Source organism: Symphalangus syndactylus, chromosome 8 (assembly GCF_028878055.3).
Source record: "Symphalangus syndactylus isolate Jambi chromosome 8, NHGRI_mSymSyn1-v2.1_pri, whole genome shotgun sequence".
Lineage (NCBI taxonomy): Eukaryota > Metazoa > Chordata > Mammalia > Primates > Hylobatidae > Symphalangus > Symphalangus syndactylus.
Genome location: NC_072430.2, coordinates 144,499,338 through 144,515,348, shown reverse-complemented (window position 1 = coordinate 144,515,348; position 16,011 = coordinate 144,499,338). Strand labels below are relative to the sequence as shown.

General features: G+C 44.7%; 1 protein-coding gene across 10 annotated transcripts in view; it reads left to right on the top strand.

Annotated features, from left to right (window-relative positions):
- Positions 1-16,011, top strand: part of NDUFA10 (NADH:ubiquinone oxidoreductase subunit A10) — a 64,601-nt gene that overhangs the window by 32,808 nt on the left and 15,782 nt on the right. For 5 of the 10 annotated variants that reach the window (XM_055291166.2, XM_063645846.1, XM_063645845.1 and 2 more), the window contains one exon: positions 2,737-2,845. The exons of 3 other annotated variants lie outside the window; for them this stretch is intronic. In XM_055291166.2, the coding sequence (XP_055147141.1) occupies positions 2,737-2,845 (109 nt within the window). Of the gene's footprint in view, positions 1-2,736; positions 2,846-3,280; positions 3,284-10,426; positions 10,619-16,011 lie in introns of those variants that run through there. 2 more of the 10 variants (XM_055291167.2, XM_063645844.1) reach the window with 2 other exon arrangements.

Here is a 16,011-nt window from a genome sequence, read left to right as displayed (position 1 = left end):
ACATGCTGTTTACCAGTGACATTCATTTTATCCAGAACCTGACCAAATTATTGGTTTAGAACATTTCTGCACCATCTCAGTTACATGTTGCCAGTGTCTAATTATGTGTATGTGTATAGCTATGCTTGTGCTGAGAGGCAGTAATTGTATTTTTCAGTCTTGTTCGTATCCACATCCCTAACTGACTGGCGCCTGCTTGGGCTGGTTTCAGTCCAGTCAGGACCTCCGAGGACACGTCATGCCTCCAGCTGTGCAAGCTCCTCTCAGACCATCCCTGCTTCTCCAGAGCCCAGACCTTCACACCCACCCTCTTTTGCTTAATTGCTAAGATTTTTACATGACTCCTGGAGCACGTCTTTTTAACATGAAATTTCAGTGCTACAGAAACTGTAGCATGTGAGTTTGGTATCAGAAGTATAGTGTTTCAGATAGAACTTTGCAATTCAGGAGAAACTGAAAAATAGGGCTTGGAAATGTTATAGGACAAAGTGTTGACATTCTTTTAATTGGGAAACAGCTTGAGTCATAAAACACAATTTACAATTTTATTCTTTTTTCTGTCTTCCTGCCTTACTCTTTTGTTTTAAAATATGTGGCCCATCACCTCATATCGTAACCAAGCTCTAGTATATTTTATCTTCTTCTTTAGACAGTGACTTATGATATTAAAAGGATATATTATCCTCAATCAGTTTTAAATTCTTCTTAATGAAACTAAGTGCTTTGTGAAGAGAATATTTTCTTTCACTGCCTTTTGCTTCCTGAGTCATCAAACGATTCCTTGTATCCTTATTTCTTACTTAAATCTAGTTCACTGGAGATATACCATGGACTCTTCCTAGTAGTCATCATTAAGCTCATAGTAATAAATTGAAAGGGTAGTTTGGTTAGGTATAAATAAATTATAGAATCATTGCAACAGATTCTTTTTTTAATCTTCAGAAATAGTTTGAAGCGTACTTGTTAAAAGATTTTCCCGGACTACATGTAATGTTGCCAAGTTAAGCATAGATGGCGCTGTTGCTCTCTATACTACACATGGTCCAGGCCGCTGAGTGCTTTCACGTTTTCTAGCATTTTCTTAGGTTTTTCAAACTGTAAAGAGAACCATGTCACCTCCCTACATTGATATTTATTAACATTTAAAATATGAACTTCATTTTTAGTTGGAATTTCTTATTGTGAGATCACTTCAAAAATTATCCTTATATTTGTGTTAACAGTAAGAAGATACAGACTTGTAGATTATTGACACATGCATGGAAGTGTTTAGATAGAATGCATCAGGAAAGCCAGCAGCAGTTTCCTCTGGAGAGGGAAATTGTAGTGTTATAATTAAAGCAGTCTTACCAAAGACAACAGCTTTATGCCCTTCACAAACTTTCTGTTTTGCTTGCTTGAGTTTTTAAAAAATACTTGAATATCTTTTGGCAAGTAAAACCAACTTAATAGTAAAACTAAGAAAACGGTCTTATCTGTAAGTATGTACATTACAGCCATTTGCCTACCCATGTGGAAACGCACATAAATACACTTAGGAAAGCAAATGATCATTGTTATCCTGGCAGCAGTTTCTTGGAGGGGCGTTTGCATTATTGGATCACTAACTGTGTACGAGCGACGCGGTTTCTACTAGGATGCTCCTGACGCTGTACCTACCGTCCACTCATCTTCAGCTTGCCGCAGGTTCGCAGCTCTGTGGCTGTCTGTGGAAGCATGATTCATGGATCCCGTGAGCCTTGGGTTCTGGTCAGGTTGTTCTGTTTGTGGGAGAGCCTACCTGGGTACCGTGGGGAACAGGCCTTGGGTTTGCTTAGTGGGCCTGGACTGTCTCACAAAGTCTGGCTGAGAGCCAGATACACTCACATAATTTCCATTTGAGCCATTACAAATGAGAAACGTCTCCTGCTTTTATAACTCAGTAATGGGAATGTGACGGTTGAAAATAATTATTTTCTTTGTTTTGAGCCCTTAAGAAAAGAGACTTTAATTTTTTTTTTCCCAAAAGCTCAAAAAATGCTTTTTAAAAATCTTTAAGTATAGTGGTTATATTCAGACTATATTTAATTTAAAATAAGCAAATTGTAACAAAGTATAAATATTTTAACATTCAGCAAAATGGAATAATAAAGCTAAGAGACTATCTTGTGATTTGTATGTTTATTGGTGCCAAGAAAAGTGGAGAATTAGACCTTTTACAAGCCGTGGTACGACAGACCATCCTATGTCGGCCTCAGCATACAGAACAGAGCAGTAAGACACTGGCTGCAACCCCAGAGGGACTGAAGCTACTCACCGTTCCTGCCCCAAGATCCACTCATCTGGAAAATTGTTAATGGGGGCATGCTTTATGTGGAGCACTGTCATATAACCGTTTGCTTTTAGCTTTTTATTCCTGCTATTCCTGTGTTTAGAGCACACTTTATCTCCTTTTTCTGTCTCCAAAACAGCATCCATTCCCAGAAGGTCGTCATTTGTAGGTACTGAGGCTTTTAAAAGATGCTACCTCAGGTTCTGAGAGTAATATTAAAAAGCAGCTCCAGATCCACCAGCTCCAGATCGACCAGTGGTCTTTGGGAGGAAGGCTTTGCTTCTGGGATGACTGCTTGGCAACGAATAGTATTTATTGGAATATATAGATTTTTTAATATGGATGTTTAAAAAAAATCAGACAAACTTCTTTCATTGTATTTATTTTGATAGTTTGGTGTGATCCACATGTGTCTTATTTTTTAGGGTTCAGGATAAGTTTGAGGTGCTGAATTACACAAGCGTTCCTATCTTTCTCCCGGAAATCACCATTGGAGCTTATCAGACTGACCGTGTCTTACGTCAATTCAGAGAGGTAAGACTGTGGAAATGGAGAAAGCTGGCCGGTGGATGAGTCTGCAGCACCTGGGGACAATGCAGTCACTTCTCCATAAAGGGATTTTTGTTGTTGCTGTGTTTTGTTTGTTTTAGTGAAGGAGCCTCTTTTTCATTGAAATAATTCTCCCTTTTCCCCGTATTTCTGTGTGGAAAGCTGATGAAGTCCTCAGATGACAGCCCCAGAGCAGAGATGTTCTTCTGGAAGGTTCTTCATCAGGCATATTATCTTGATAGGAGAACACTCTGTTCATCAGCTGTTATGCCAGTTTCTTTACTGTCAAATGTTACTTCTGGTATTGTCTTACTCTTTGTCTGTAAATAACAAGGGTTCCATTTCTGCAGAAGGCCCTTAGGCCATATGGGAGGCACAGGGAGGGCAGGCAGAGCTCAGGACAGACAGCGAGGGTGGAAGTTCGTAGGGGCAACTGTGTCATTGATCTTCTTATCCAATTGCCATACCTTCTTAGTGAGTTATTTGTTCTGGCAAGATTCCATTAGGTTCGAGGCGTGTGTAAGTTTTGCTGGGAACCAGCGGGTAAGTTGCAGCCTGCACTGCAAATCCCATTGTCAGTGGACTGGGAAGAGCACGATCCATATCCATGGCAGTGGCGGCTGTGGTTTGTTATGGGTAAAAGTGAAATAGTTGTATTAAATCAGAACTCCAAGCTATGCCTTCAACATGTAGATGAGTTGAAATCTAAATCTTTTTGCATTACTGTAATTGTCTGAGTTGATACAAGCAAATTGCCTGAAGCACCCACTGAAAGTCCTTGAGTAGATCCCCTTGCTTTCTTTCTTGAGGTACTTGGCATTTTCTTTTAAGTAAATTTTTTGGATTGTCTTGGAAGTGGTTTTATTCAGTGTGAGGATTTGGGGAAAACACATAAAACCATAAAGATATCTCTCAGAGGCACCTGCGGTTAATAATCTGTGCACACCTCCTTCTGTCCTTGTACACGTGCGTGAGCGCATGTGCTGTTTCTCCCTTTCTGTCCTTGTACACGTGCGTGAGTGCATGTGCCGTTTCTCCCTCTTTGAGTGGGGCTCTGCAGATTTGCTGCTTCCCTGCATCATCGCTGTAGCTGGTGCCTTGCTTGCTGCTCTTGTGTAGGCCAGAAAACCCACACTTGGTGTTGGTTCCCTGTCTCTGCTTTTGTGCGTGGCCAGGTCCTGTTGAGTCTGTTTCACAAGTGGCTTCGCTTCTTCCTGTTGACATCCAGGCTGCCATCATTCCCACCCGAGCTCCTTCGGCGGCTTCCTCTCTGGTCTCCTTGGGTTTAGTCTCTGCCCTCAGTCCTTCTCCAGTAAGGCGGAAGCAGCCACGATCTCAGTGCAGAACCCGCGATCTCAGTCCTGTGCCTGAAGTCCTTCCTTTCCCGTGGGAGGTGTGTTAAAAGTCTGCCACTCTTTGTAGATTTATGCCTCCTTTCCGTTTTGTCAGATTTTGTTTCATTTATGTTTTAGGGCTGTATTATTAGATGCATACAAATTTAGAATTGCATTGTTAGTAGAGTCACCCTTTTCATTATGATACTTTCCTCTTTACCTTTAGTGGTGGTTCTTACTGTAAAGTTTATTCAATATTTATGTAGCATCTGAAACTTTCTTTTGGTTAGTATATGCATGATGTAACTTTTTCTGTGTCCTTTAATTTCAACCTTTCTGTGTCTTTATGTTCAATATGGATACCTTGTAATTTGCAGTTATTTTTAAACTTTTTATTAGTCTGAATATTTGGAATATTTATCTGTTCACATTTAATGCAATTACTGATATATTTGTAAATAGCTTATCTTACTGTTTTATATTTTTTCTACCTGTTCTATGTATTTTTTTCTTCTTTGATTAAGTTTTTTTCTTTATTCCATTTACCCCCACTTATTTCCCTACTAGTTATCATTCATTTAATAGCTTTTTGTTACTAACCTGATAATTAAAATATTTATCTTTGGTTTAATGATATTGAAGATCAATCAGCTTTCCAGTTCCAGAGCAGAATTACCCACTCTCGTGTTTTGCATGATCTTGGTCATCTTAGTTCTCCATACGTGTTAGCCCCACAGGCATCTGCGACTGTTCAGAGCTGCGCTTGGCAGCTCTGCCTGTGCATTTGCCCCACGGCTGCCCACCCCTTCCCTGGGCGCTGCACCTGCGTGTAGCATCCTTGGCCTTCTGCCTGAAGAATTTTTTTGCTAATAGTAAATTCTCACATTTATTTTTTAAAATGGTCTTTATTTGATCATCATTTTTACCTATTTTTTTTTTTTTTTTTTTTTTTAGTTTGGAACATTCCAAACTAAATAACTTTTCCTGAACCATTTAAGGTAAATTATTAACATGATGCTCTGTTATCTTCAAACTCTTGAATGTGACGGTTCGCAGAGTGTGGTCTCGGTGTCAGGATCATTTGAGCTGCTGTTGGGAATGCAAGTTCTCAGGCTTCAGTCCAGGCCTCCTGGATTAGCCTCACAGGGGATGGGGCCCAGACATGCGTTTGAGTGAGTCCTCCTGTCGATGCACAGCGCCCAGTTTGAGAATCGTGGCTTGAATGTGTAATTCTCACAAACAGGGGTGTTCTCCACAATCCCAGGACAGCTGTCAGAGTCAGGAAATGAGCATCATGCGTTACTGCTGTCCAATCCACAGGCCCTCTTCATGAGCAGTCATTTATCCTAGCCATGTTCTTCTGAGCAAGAATAGCCAATCCAGGGTGATGGCCTGCATTGAATTGTTTCCTCTGCTATGTCTCTGTGAATCTGGATCAGTTCCTCAGGCTTTTCTTGGCATTCAAGACCTTGACATTTTTGAAGACTACAGAACAGTTACCTTGCTGCATATCCCTCAATTTGATTTTGAGGGATATTTGACATATGGTTCCCATTTGTCCCATCGCTGCTTTTGTTACCTTTATTACTTGTTAAGGTGGTGTCTTCACTATAAAGTTATCTTTTAATATTTAGTCAGTATTTTGAGGGGAAGTACTTTGAGAATATGTAAATGTCCTCTTCCTCATCAAACTTTCACTCAGTACTTATAGCATCCATTGATTTTCTTGGCTAAATTATTACTACGATGATTGCTAAATTATAATTTTCTGTTTCTATCGTTCTTTCTATATGACCAGGTAGTGTCCTACTAGAAGCAAGTAGTTTCCTTTCTCTCCATTTATTTATTCATTGATTTCCATATATCACTATGGACTTCCAGATTCCTGTTTATTCAGATACATCTGTACTTGTTTCTGTGTTTCTCTCTATTTGTTGAAAACTGTGAATACACACCAGTGTCTGCAGTTCCAGTGCAACACAACAAGGTTCATTTTGGTGCTCTCCTGGTCCATATCCTTCTCAGATAATGAGAAACCCAGCCCCTGTGATCTAAGTGTATTTACCTGCCGGAATCCCACAGGGCGTAACTAGTCTCCTGTCTCTGCTACCATGGCGTCCCTAATCCCTGCCCCCCAGGCGGGTGCAGGCATTCTTCAGTCCTGCAGAACAGCTTTCCATTTGAACTTGAAGGAAGGAAGGCTGTCTTCATTCCTGCAGGTTGTTTTCATTGGGTATTGAGTTTTAAATTGCCAATATTTTCTTTCAGTGCTTTCAAACTTCACTGTTTTATACTTCTGGCTTTTGTGTTTCTAATGATAGTTTCTCTTCGGAAGATATTTCTTATTTCTCTGGCAGGTTTTTTCCCCTTCTTTTTTAAAGAGATTTTTCTGACTTGGTTTTATGCATTTATACTATCTGGGGGTGTGTGTTGTGTAAGTAGGTGTGCATGTGCATCTGTACTCACTTGGCCTGAGGTTCATAACCCTCTTTGAGCCTTTGGCTGGTGTTCATTTTCTGTGTCACTTTTTTTTTTTTTTTTTTTTGAAACAGAATCTCACTCTGTCACCCAGGCTGGAGTGCAGTGGCGCAATCTCAGCTCATTGCAACCTCTGCCTTCCAGGTTATCAAGTGATTCTGCTGCTTCAGCCTCCCAAGTAGTTGGGACTACAGGCATGTGCCACCATGCCCAGCTAATTTTTTGTATTTTTAGTAGAGACGAGTTTTCACCATGTTGGCCAGGCTAGTCTCAAACTCCTGATCTCAGCTGATCCGCCTGCCTCAGCCTCCCAAAGTGTGTCTGTATCGCTCCTGCCACATTTTCTGTCTGCCTTGGCCTCCCACAGTGTGTCTGTATTACTCTTGCCGTATTTTCTCTCTGTGCTCTTTCTGGTTCCAGTTGTTCATATGTTGGACCTTTTCACCAGGCACCATGTTCTTCATGTGTCTGTTCCTTCCTGTATTTCTTGTCTTTTTTTTTTTTTGAGCATGCATCAGCCTAGATGTGTTCTTCTAAACTGCCTTTCAAGTTACTAATCATCCTTTCAGCTCTTTCTAATCTGTTGTTAGACCTGTATTTCTTATATTTGAGTTTTGAATTTTCATCCTGGTTCGTTTTTGATTCTAGAGTTTTCATTCTGTTATAATTTCAAGTTTACTGCTGAAATTATTTTGTCATCTAATTTCTTAAACATATTCATCACAAAGTTACACAGAATTATCTGATAATTGCAGTATCTGTGTCTTTTGTAGGTCTGTGTGAGCGGTCTGGTCCCTCACATTTGGTTTGGGGTTGTTTAATCTTGTTGTTTGGTGGCCTCATCATTGGTGTTTTGTTGTTTTCCAGTGGCAGTCATTTTTTGTGGAGACTTTGCCTGGAGTTATCTCACTCTGGAGAAGATGCGCTTTACCGTCTTCTGGCAGGCATGGAAGTCAGGGCAGGTCCCCTGAGCATTCAGGAAGCAAGCTGATGATGCTGAGCTTCCGTTTTGTGAGGTCTGGGGGTGTTTGCAGCTTGCACTTACTGAGAGGCCATTTTTGCCAGGGTCCCTTCTTTTTGGTGGGTCCTGAACTGCTTGTTTGGCCCCACAGTGCACTCCCGCTGCTGAAAGCTCTGTCGGGCTTCTTAGCCCCCCAGCTCTGCTGGTGGGACCAGGGAGCACCTCAGGGAGGGGAACGGTGCCACCTGTGCAGCCCAGCTGTGTTTGCTTCTTCCCTGGACCTTGGCACCCAGGGCCTTCCCTGCCCTGTTGCCTTTACAGCCTGATGTTGCCTTTGTAGAATTCTTTTCTACATTGTCCCCTGTTTGGTAGTTCAGGAGGGGACAGATGTGTTAGCCGTTTTAACCAGTTACACGGTGAGCTCACCTAGCAGTTTTTCATCACTGTGTTTTATGTGGTTTTGTCTGCTTTTCAGTTTGTGAGCATTAAAGAGAATCTAAGAGAATCTATGATATTGGGCTTGTGGTTTGAATTAAATGTTTAGAAATGTTAAAATTTTGAGTTGTATTTAAATGACTGGGAAAATCTGATTTTTAAATTTCTAAGCATTTCTTGAATTTTTAGAACAGTTTTAGATTTACAGAAAAACCGTGAAGCCCTCATATCTCACATCCAGTTTCCATTTTATTAACTTCTTCTGTTAGTATGGTACACTTGTTATAATTAATGAATTAATAATACTTATTGGGTTTTTGTTTTTTGTTTTTTTTGTTTTTTTTTGAAACCGAGTCTCACTCTGTCGCCCAGGCTGGAGTGCAGTGGCATGATCTCAACTCACTGTAACCTCCGCCTCCCGGGTTTAAGCGACTCTCGTGCCTCAGCCTCCTAAGTAGCTGGTATTATGGGTGCGTGCTACCACGTCCAGCTGATTTTTGTATTTTTAGTAGAGATGGGGTTGCACCATCATGGCCAGGCTGGTCTCAAACTCCTGACCTCAAGTGATCTGTCCACCTCGGCCTCCCAAAATGCTGGGATTACAGGCATGAGCCACCACATTCGGCCCTTATTGTTAACTAAAGCCCACACTTTGAATTATTCAGATTACCTTAGTTTTTCCCTAATGTTCTTTTTCTGTTCCAGTACCCTGTCTAGAATATCACATGACATTGGGTCCTCATGTCTCCCTAGGTACCTCTTGGTTGTAACATTTTCTCAGACTTTGTTTTTAATAAGGAGTGCTAGTGAGATATTTTGTAGACTCTCCCTCAATTGAGGGTTGCCCAGTGTTTCTCTAGCGATTAGATTGGGCCGTGTGTTTTGGGGAGGAATCCACAGAGGTGAAGCATCAGGGGCACTTGCTGTCAGTGCGACCTGGCACCGTGGCCCTGACCGTGGGCTCCTGGCTGAGGTCGTGCTTGCTGGGTCTCCACTGGAAGCTGCTCTTTCTCTTTCCAGAAAGCCCCATGCATACCACAGCCTTTAGGTTCCTCTGTTGAGTGAGAATTGTCTGATTGTTTAGAGGATTTTGTTTAAGGAAATTCAGTTGCTTGATATTAAAAAATGATCAGTTGAAATTAAATAGTAATAATAATGACCATTTCTATAAATTCATAGAATTCCTTTTGTCCATCAGAGACATCAACAGCAGTTCTCATTGCATTTCCTTCTGGAAACAGCATTGTGGGGATACCTGGAGGTGAATGAACAAAGCCCCTCTGGGTTTCATGTGCAGCTGTTTCAGATCTGGGAAGGTTTGTGGCTTCTCACAAAAGGCTGTCTGCACGGGTTGCAGAGCTGCTTTCTAGATTGGCTTCTGTGGGCACTGGGGAAAGCTCCCTCCTCTCCGGTAGTCCCCTACCTCCTGAGCCTGTGCTCAGGGGGCCCCTCAGGGAGCTTCATTCTGACCTGAGTGACTTCGGTAGAGCCCTTAGCAGACAAGGAGGCGCATACCGAAATGTCTTATGTGAAGTCTTCTGTAACTGTGTCTCCTTGCACACACCCCTGAGAGAGTGCAGGCCTTCCCCAGGAGCAGGAGGAGATGGAGGGTTTTTATTTCTAACAAAAGGCCCCACCCTGGCGAGGGCAGCTTCCTTTTATCTGGCCACTCGACAGACAGCTTGTGCTAGCAGCAATTTCCGTCAGATGCTGAGGGGAAAAAGCAACTGTTGCTCTAAAAACACATTAAAAATCAAACCCTAACTATAAAACCCATTTTCTCCAACTCTTTTCCTTCTTTTGGAAACACGTACTAATGGTGTAATAGGAAGGCAAATGTTCATGAAAATGTAGTTTCTCTTGAATCATTTGTGTTTCAGGTTGCCTTCATCTTATTCCTGTCTAGTTCAGCTGGAGACAACAGGCATAGCTAGAAACATGGAAAGTGTATAGGAAGAGAGGGCCTGGAGACAGGAATGTGTGCAGGTGGAGGTGTGTCTGATCTCATCAGAACAGACGGAGAACATGCCAGAGCCCAAGGAGCCATCAGTCTCTGACACCTCAACTCTCAGAGGCCACCAGGCAAAGACAGTTGAAGTTGTTTTTAGTTGGGTCACAGTTAGAGGTTCTGAGGTTTGGCAAGAATTATTGTGATGTTTGAATTGCTAACAAAATTAAATGCTGTTTTCTATAATTGCACGTTAGAAGAAACAGTAAATACAATCAAGACAAGAATGAAGCTTTTTAGAAAAGAGTTCAGGTTTTGCTTTATGAAAATTGCAAAAGACAAGTAACTAAAATAAAGTAAAGTCAGCCTTTGTCAGAGGCGAGGTGAACGGAATTGTCTCATCCTTGCAGCTGGGGATCCCCTACCCGCAGCAGGCTGCGCAGAGTGAAAGAGAGGGTCCTGAAGTGCTTCTCACTGGTCTTTGGAGGTGGGAAGACCTTCTCATCCATCTTCAGGTACACGTGTCAGGTCACTGGTTTGCTGCAGGGGAGCAAACAGCATTTGAGGACATTCCACAGAACGTGTGAATATTAGAGCAGAAGGTATTTGGTGGCCAGTTATTTCCTGGAGCAAGTGAAGGCCATGGATGCCTTTTCATGGCAGTGGTTCTTAGAAGCCCGTTACCCTGCCAGGCAATTTCTCACTTTCTGGGAGACTTTTTTTTTTTTAATGTTGAAAATATGGGTTTTAGCCAAATTCTGCCACCACCATGAGAATTTCTATAATCCCAATTAATGTTATAAAAATAATAAAATTACTAAAACTATGCCTTATAATTTCATGAGAAACTTAAAATATACTTGCACTGTGCTTCTATAAATAGGTGGTCTGTGTCTTGTAACACGCCCAGGACGTTGCATGCGTATTTTATGATGGGTATTGTCCTTGTTGATACTTGGAGGTTAGGAGTTATTAGGTAGCACTTCTGATTCTTGGAAAAGGAGTAATGCTTTGACCTTTATTCTTTAGATTAAGGATTATAGTCTTCGTTTTTCTTCCAGGATTTTCCTGATTTTTCTGACTTTAGTGTTTTTGCAGTTTTGCAAGATGGGTCTAGATTTGAATTTTTCTTTATGCCAGTGCTATTTGCATCTTGTTGGTAGGATCTTATTCCTTGTTGGCAATTCCCTCATTGCTTCTCTTTCTGTAGACATTTTAAACCTAGTTACTGTCTGCTCTGTCTCTGGAGCGCTGCTCTGGACGCTGTCTGATCTTGTTCGTTGTTTCTTCTTCTTCTCACCTGTGGTGGCTTCTTTTCTTCACTGTGTTGGAGACTTTAGGTACTGAGCTTCTGCCCTGTGGGGCTCCCTCCAGGGGCATTTGGTGAGAGTGGGTCCCTCCTGAGTCAGGTTGCCAGGTGAAGTACAGGATGCCAAGGTAAGCTTGAACTGACAGCAGCTAGTATTTTAGTGTAAGTATGTCCCAAGGTTTTGAACTGGGTATCCTATATGAGTTCCCAGTCCTGGCAGCCCTACTCCTGAAAGGACCCTTTGCTGCTGCCAGGCCTCAGATTCCTGAGGAGCAGGGAGGGATTGATGGCACCTTTGTTGCTTGTGGTATTCCAGGCCCTGGAGGTCATGTGAATTTCAACCCTCGAACCTGTGTGGAGAGAAGCTCTGGTGACGAATTCCCAGTGGAGAGTGGTTTCACCACTGGGTGCCAGCTGGGGTCTCCTTGCTGGCAGGAGGCCTTCTCCCCGCACTGAGGGGGTGGCCCTTCAGGAGTCACCTCACAGGGACACCAGGCCATGTCTTCTGGCCCTCTGCAGCTCTTCTTGGGCGTCCCCAGGGCACTTTGGCTTCAGCTCACCACTCTGGCTTTTCCACTCGCTCTTTGTTCTTAGCCCCTTGTGATTTCTTACGGAGCTCAGCAATCCATGTGGAAGCGTTTCCAGAGGTTTTCATATCAAGAAGTTTTTCTGCATATTAGGGCTGCTGTTTCGCTAGAAATGGAAGGCTCCCGTATTTTTCTTTGTAACTGGAAACCCTGTTTTGGTGCTGGTTCTTTCCGTAGCCATTCTGTGGAGGACGTGTCTGAATTAGAAAGTCTACATTTTGTATACTCAATGGGTATTTACCCAGTGAACAATCCCCCAGAATGCAGAATTGATTAAATCCCCAACCCCAAAGGCACAGAAGGGAAACCTGGCTGATCAAAGAATTCTTGCTTTTAATTTAATCCGGGTTCTATCCCAGAGATAGAGGCAGGCATCTTGGGAGTGCTAAGGTAGTAGGAATGACAGTTTACCCCAATACCTGCTGCCAAGCCTGAGATTTCAGACCTCCTGCCTGACAGTGTCATCCCAGTGTCCTGCCACTTCTGCACTTAGCCCTGGTTAGATCTTTATTGTGCCAGGCACTGTTGTAAGTGTTGGGGCCACACCCGACAGTGAAGCCAAGCCCTGCCCTCATGCAGCTCACCTCCTAGTGGGCAGGGAGACAGATGATAGATAGGTAACAGAGTGCCAGGATCTTGGAGAAAGCACAGCCGAGGAGGCTGCTGTATGGAGAGAGGTCTCGGGCACCTGACGCAGGGGACTCAGGGTTGTGGGGGTGTAGGGGAGCAGGTGCCGCAGGGGAGTGAGGGATGTGGGGGTATAGGGGAGCAGGCGCCCCCCGGAAGGCAGGAACAGGTGGACACGTTCTGGAGCTAGAGAAGAGCCCGTCATGGTGAGGTGTGATGCGGGTGGGGTGAGCTTGAGCAGGGATTGAGCTGAAAAGGCAGCAGGCCAAGGTCAGCCAGGGTCTGCAGCTGCCACGGGGACCTCAGTTCAGCGGTACTCCTGGTGAGGTGGTGGCACTGGTGTGCCGGAGAGTGGCATCATCTGGGTTTCAGGTTTAAAGGGTTGCTCTGCTTGCCACATCGAGTATGAACTGTGGGGGCAAAGGCAGAGGGCCAAGGCAGTTAGGGAGGATCCTGGTGGTGTAGGTGAGAGTGCTGGTGCTATGGGCGGGGGCCCTGAGCGTAGGCACCGTCTCTTTTCCTGAGAGCCCCCACTTACCAGGGGCATTGTTGCCCTTCCTTGCCTAGCCAAGTTCCTTCTTGCTTTTTAGGTTTTCAAAATTAAGCAGACTATTGCTGAAGGATTCCAGCAGAGGGAGTCAGGGAAGAGGTGCAGGGTGGGGAGTGGGCTGCTGAGGGCCTGATGGTGGTCTTTCCTCACAGGGCGGTGGAGCCCTGGGCCTCTGCTGTGTTGCCTCTCCTGCAGAGTTGTGTGTATGACTGGAGTAAAGGGGTGGAATGAGTTCAGCCAACACTGGGGTCTTGCTATAAAGCACATTAGAGAGAGGTAGTGGCATCCGGGTGGGGTGGGGCTGTGGGGTGGGGTTCTAAGGTAGGCATTTGCCATTTGTAACAAATGAACTTTGGTGTAAAGGCTTTAATTTGGGAATCCCAGGCGTACTTCCTCATGGATCTTTTCCTGACCCTTATGTTTAATTTACTGATGGACAGATGAGCCCAGAAAGGGTTACTCAGGAGAGCGCTTCTCAGGGAGTGGTGTGACGCTGGGGAAGCTCGCCCACCCTGTGTCTGAGCAAATTTCTGAACTCCGTTTGGAACTTATACATTGAAACAAAGCCGTTATTCTAACTTTCATATGAAAAGAGTTCCATGTCTTTTAAGATACTTTTTATTAGAGTTCAAGTTCTTTTATAAGCAGAAACTCCCTTTTTAGGTTTCTAAAAAGCATACAAACAGTGGGAAGATAGAATTCTTCCCCAAATCACCTACAGGTGGTTCGCCCACACCTATTTCAATAGACCTTATTTTAGCGACTCACCTTTATCAAATGGTTCCAAAGTGTTTCAGCCTAGTTTTAACAGAACAGCAGCTCTTCCTTTTCAGACTCACAGTTTTCATAACATTTAATTAAATTTTGCAATTGCAATGACAAGTACAACTGGCGTCACTGCTGGGAAACAGACCACTGACTCATACCGCTTGGTGGGAGGGACAGAAGTGCCTGCGGGCCAATGGGAGCAGGTCCTGCCACTTGGTGTTCTGTGTAAGCTGGCCTGTGAGTGGTCCAATCGGGATTGGTCGGAGGAGCTTTCTGCTGAAAGGAAGAGGAGCTGGTGAAGAGGACCAAGTTCACCAGAGCATTAGGAGGCAGGCCAGACCGCATGGGCCCTGGGCGCCAGCAGAGGAGCCTGTAGAGGGGCGTCAGTGTCTGTCAGAGGCCGCAGGAAGGTGAGGGGTGGTGAAGCTGACCATGCCCAGGATACTGCGCTGATGACCAGGTCATAGGTGAACCTTGAGAGAAGTGTCAGGAGACTGGTGGGAATTAGAGATTCCATCTTCTATAGCTTGTTATTTTGTCTTGTTTTTAAGGGCTAAGGCATTCTCAGTGTGTTTATAGGCAAAAGGGTAAGTGCTTGTGGAAAGAGAGAAAAGATGCAAGAGAGGAATGGGACCGTTGATGGAGCAGGGATCCCAGAGGCAGGGAGGCCTCTCGGCTCATCAGAGATCCCAGTTCACCAAGCAGGCGTGGCCAGGCCGGATCGCTGCTTGTTTCATAGGACCCCAACCTAGTCTGCTGAGGGGAGGCTGGAGGGATGGGTGAGGGCTCTTTCCTCCCACGGGGAGACACTCTCTGTTGGATTGGCCATGTGTGGAGTGGAGGCACAGAACCTACATCCAGGGTGCTGCGAGGATAGGTGAGAAAGCCAACTGACCCATGCTGGGTGGTTGACCAGGCCCAGTGACCACGTTGGCCATTGTCATTGAAGCATCTCATTCCTTGATTAAAATGCACTGGTGCTCTTCACATCACATGGCCAGTTCCAGACAGTAGATTACAGCCATTTGATGTGTCACATTTACGTTCTCCTAGCGTGAAAGCAGCAGTTTGTGTGCTTAACATTATAAATATGCATGGTTGAACATCCTGGATGTGATGGCTAATGAGTCTCTCTGCAACAGATTGATCTTGGAGATGTCTTGACTGGCCTTTAAGGGGCACAGTCGTCCAGCTGTGGAGCACTTGTTGAGTCAGGTCTCCACACAGTGGTTCTTGTCCCTGTGAATCCTCTCACCTGCGTGAAGGGCCTGGCTGCTTTTCTAGGTGTCTGGGAAGCCTGCTCTTTCCCATCAACTCATCAACTGCATCCTTGAATGGGGACTCCAGAAACAGGAGCAGCGTCAGGGGCGAGTTAGAGGGCCTAGAATGCTACACTCAGGGACAGTGGCGGGATGCTGGCAGGAGCAGTGGCAGCTCATGGGGCTCTGGATCCCAGGTTCCTGTGCTCGCCCACCTGCACCTGCCAATGGATAGGTGACTTTGAACTACGTGAGAAGACAGCAGTTGGGGTCCAGTGGCCTTCGTTACTGTTAGGAAGAAGCTCCAGCTATCCATTCTAGACTTCCTGTCTCTCTTGTCTGTCTTTCCTTATCCCTGAACCTGGCTTCCAGTCTGAGTTTAGGGAGATCTGCTCAAGGGGGAAGGTTTCCCAGCTCTTCCTGTGGCTGGATGGAGTCAAAGGCACCAAGACCTGAGTCTAGGAGGGGTCTAGCCAACTCGTTTTTCTTCTTGGGGTTCTGTAATTATTGCTTTGCTTGCCCTTGTGTAATTGTAAGAGGTGCACAGCTGCTGTTTGGGATGCAATTGTCTAAATCAGTGGTGCTCCAGAAGTTGCCAGTGTTCTAGAAGCTCCTCTTACTGAGAGAATCATGTGTTTTTACTGGAACTCCTTCCTAGGGCCACTCTGAGCTCTCACAGCCTCTGCCGCAGCTCGTAGTTTCTGGCTTCACGTGGTGGAGTCGCCTCGCCTTCCGCCACGGCTCCTGTTTGGCACTCTGCAGTGCACTGAAGGCCGTTCAGCCTGTCGGTGGGAGCTCCACCTTCCCTGTGCATTCCTCTGGCCCCCATTTCACCACACTCAGTGCCAGACACTGCACCAGGGCTGGAGACACAACCCAGTTTCCACACCCTGGA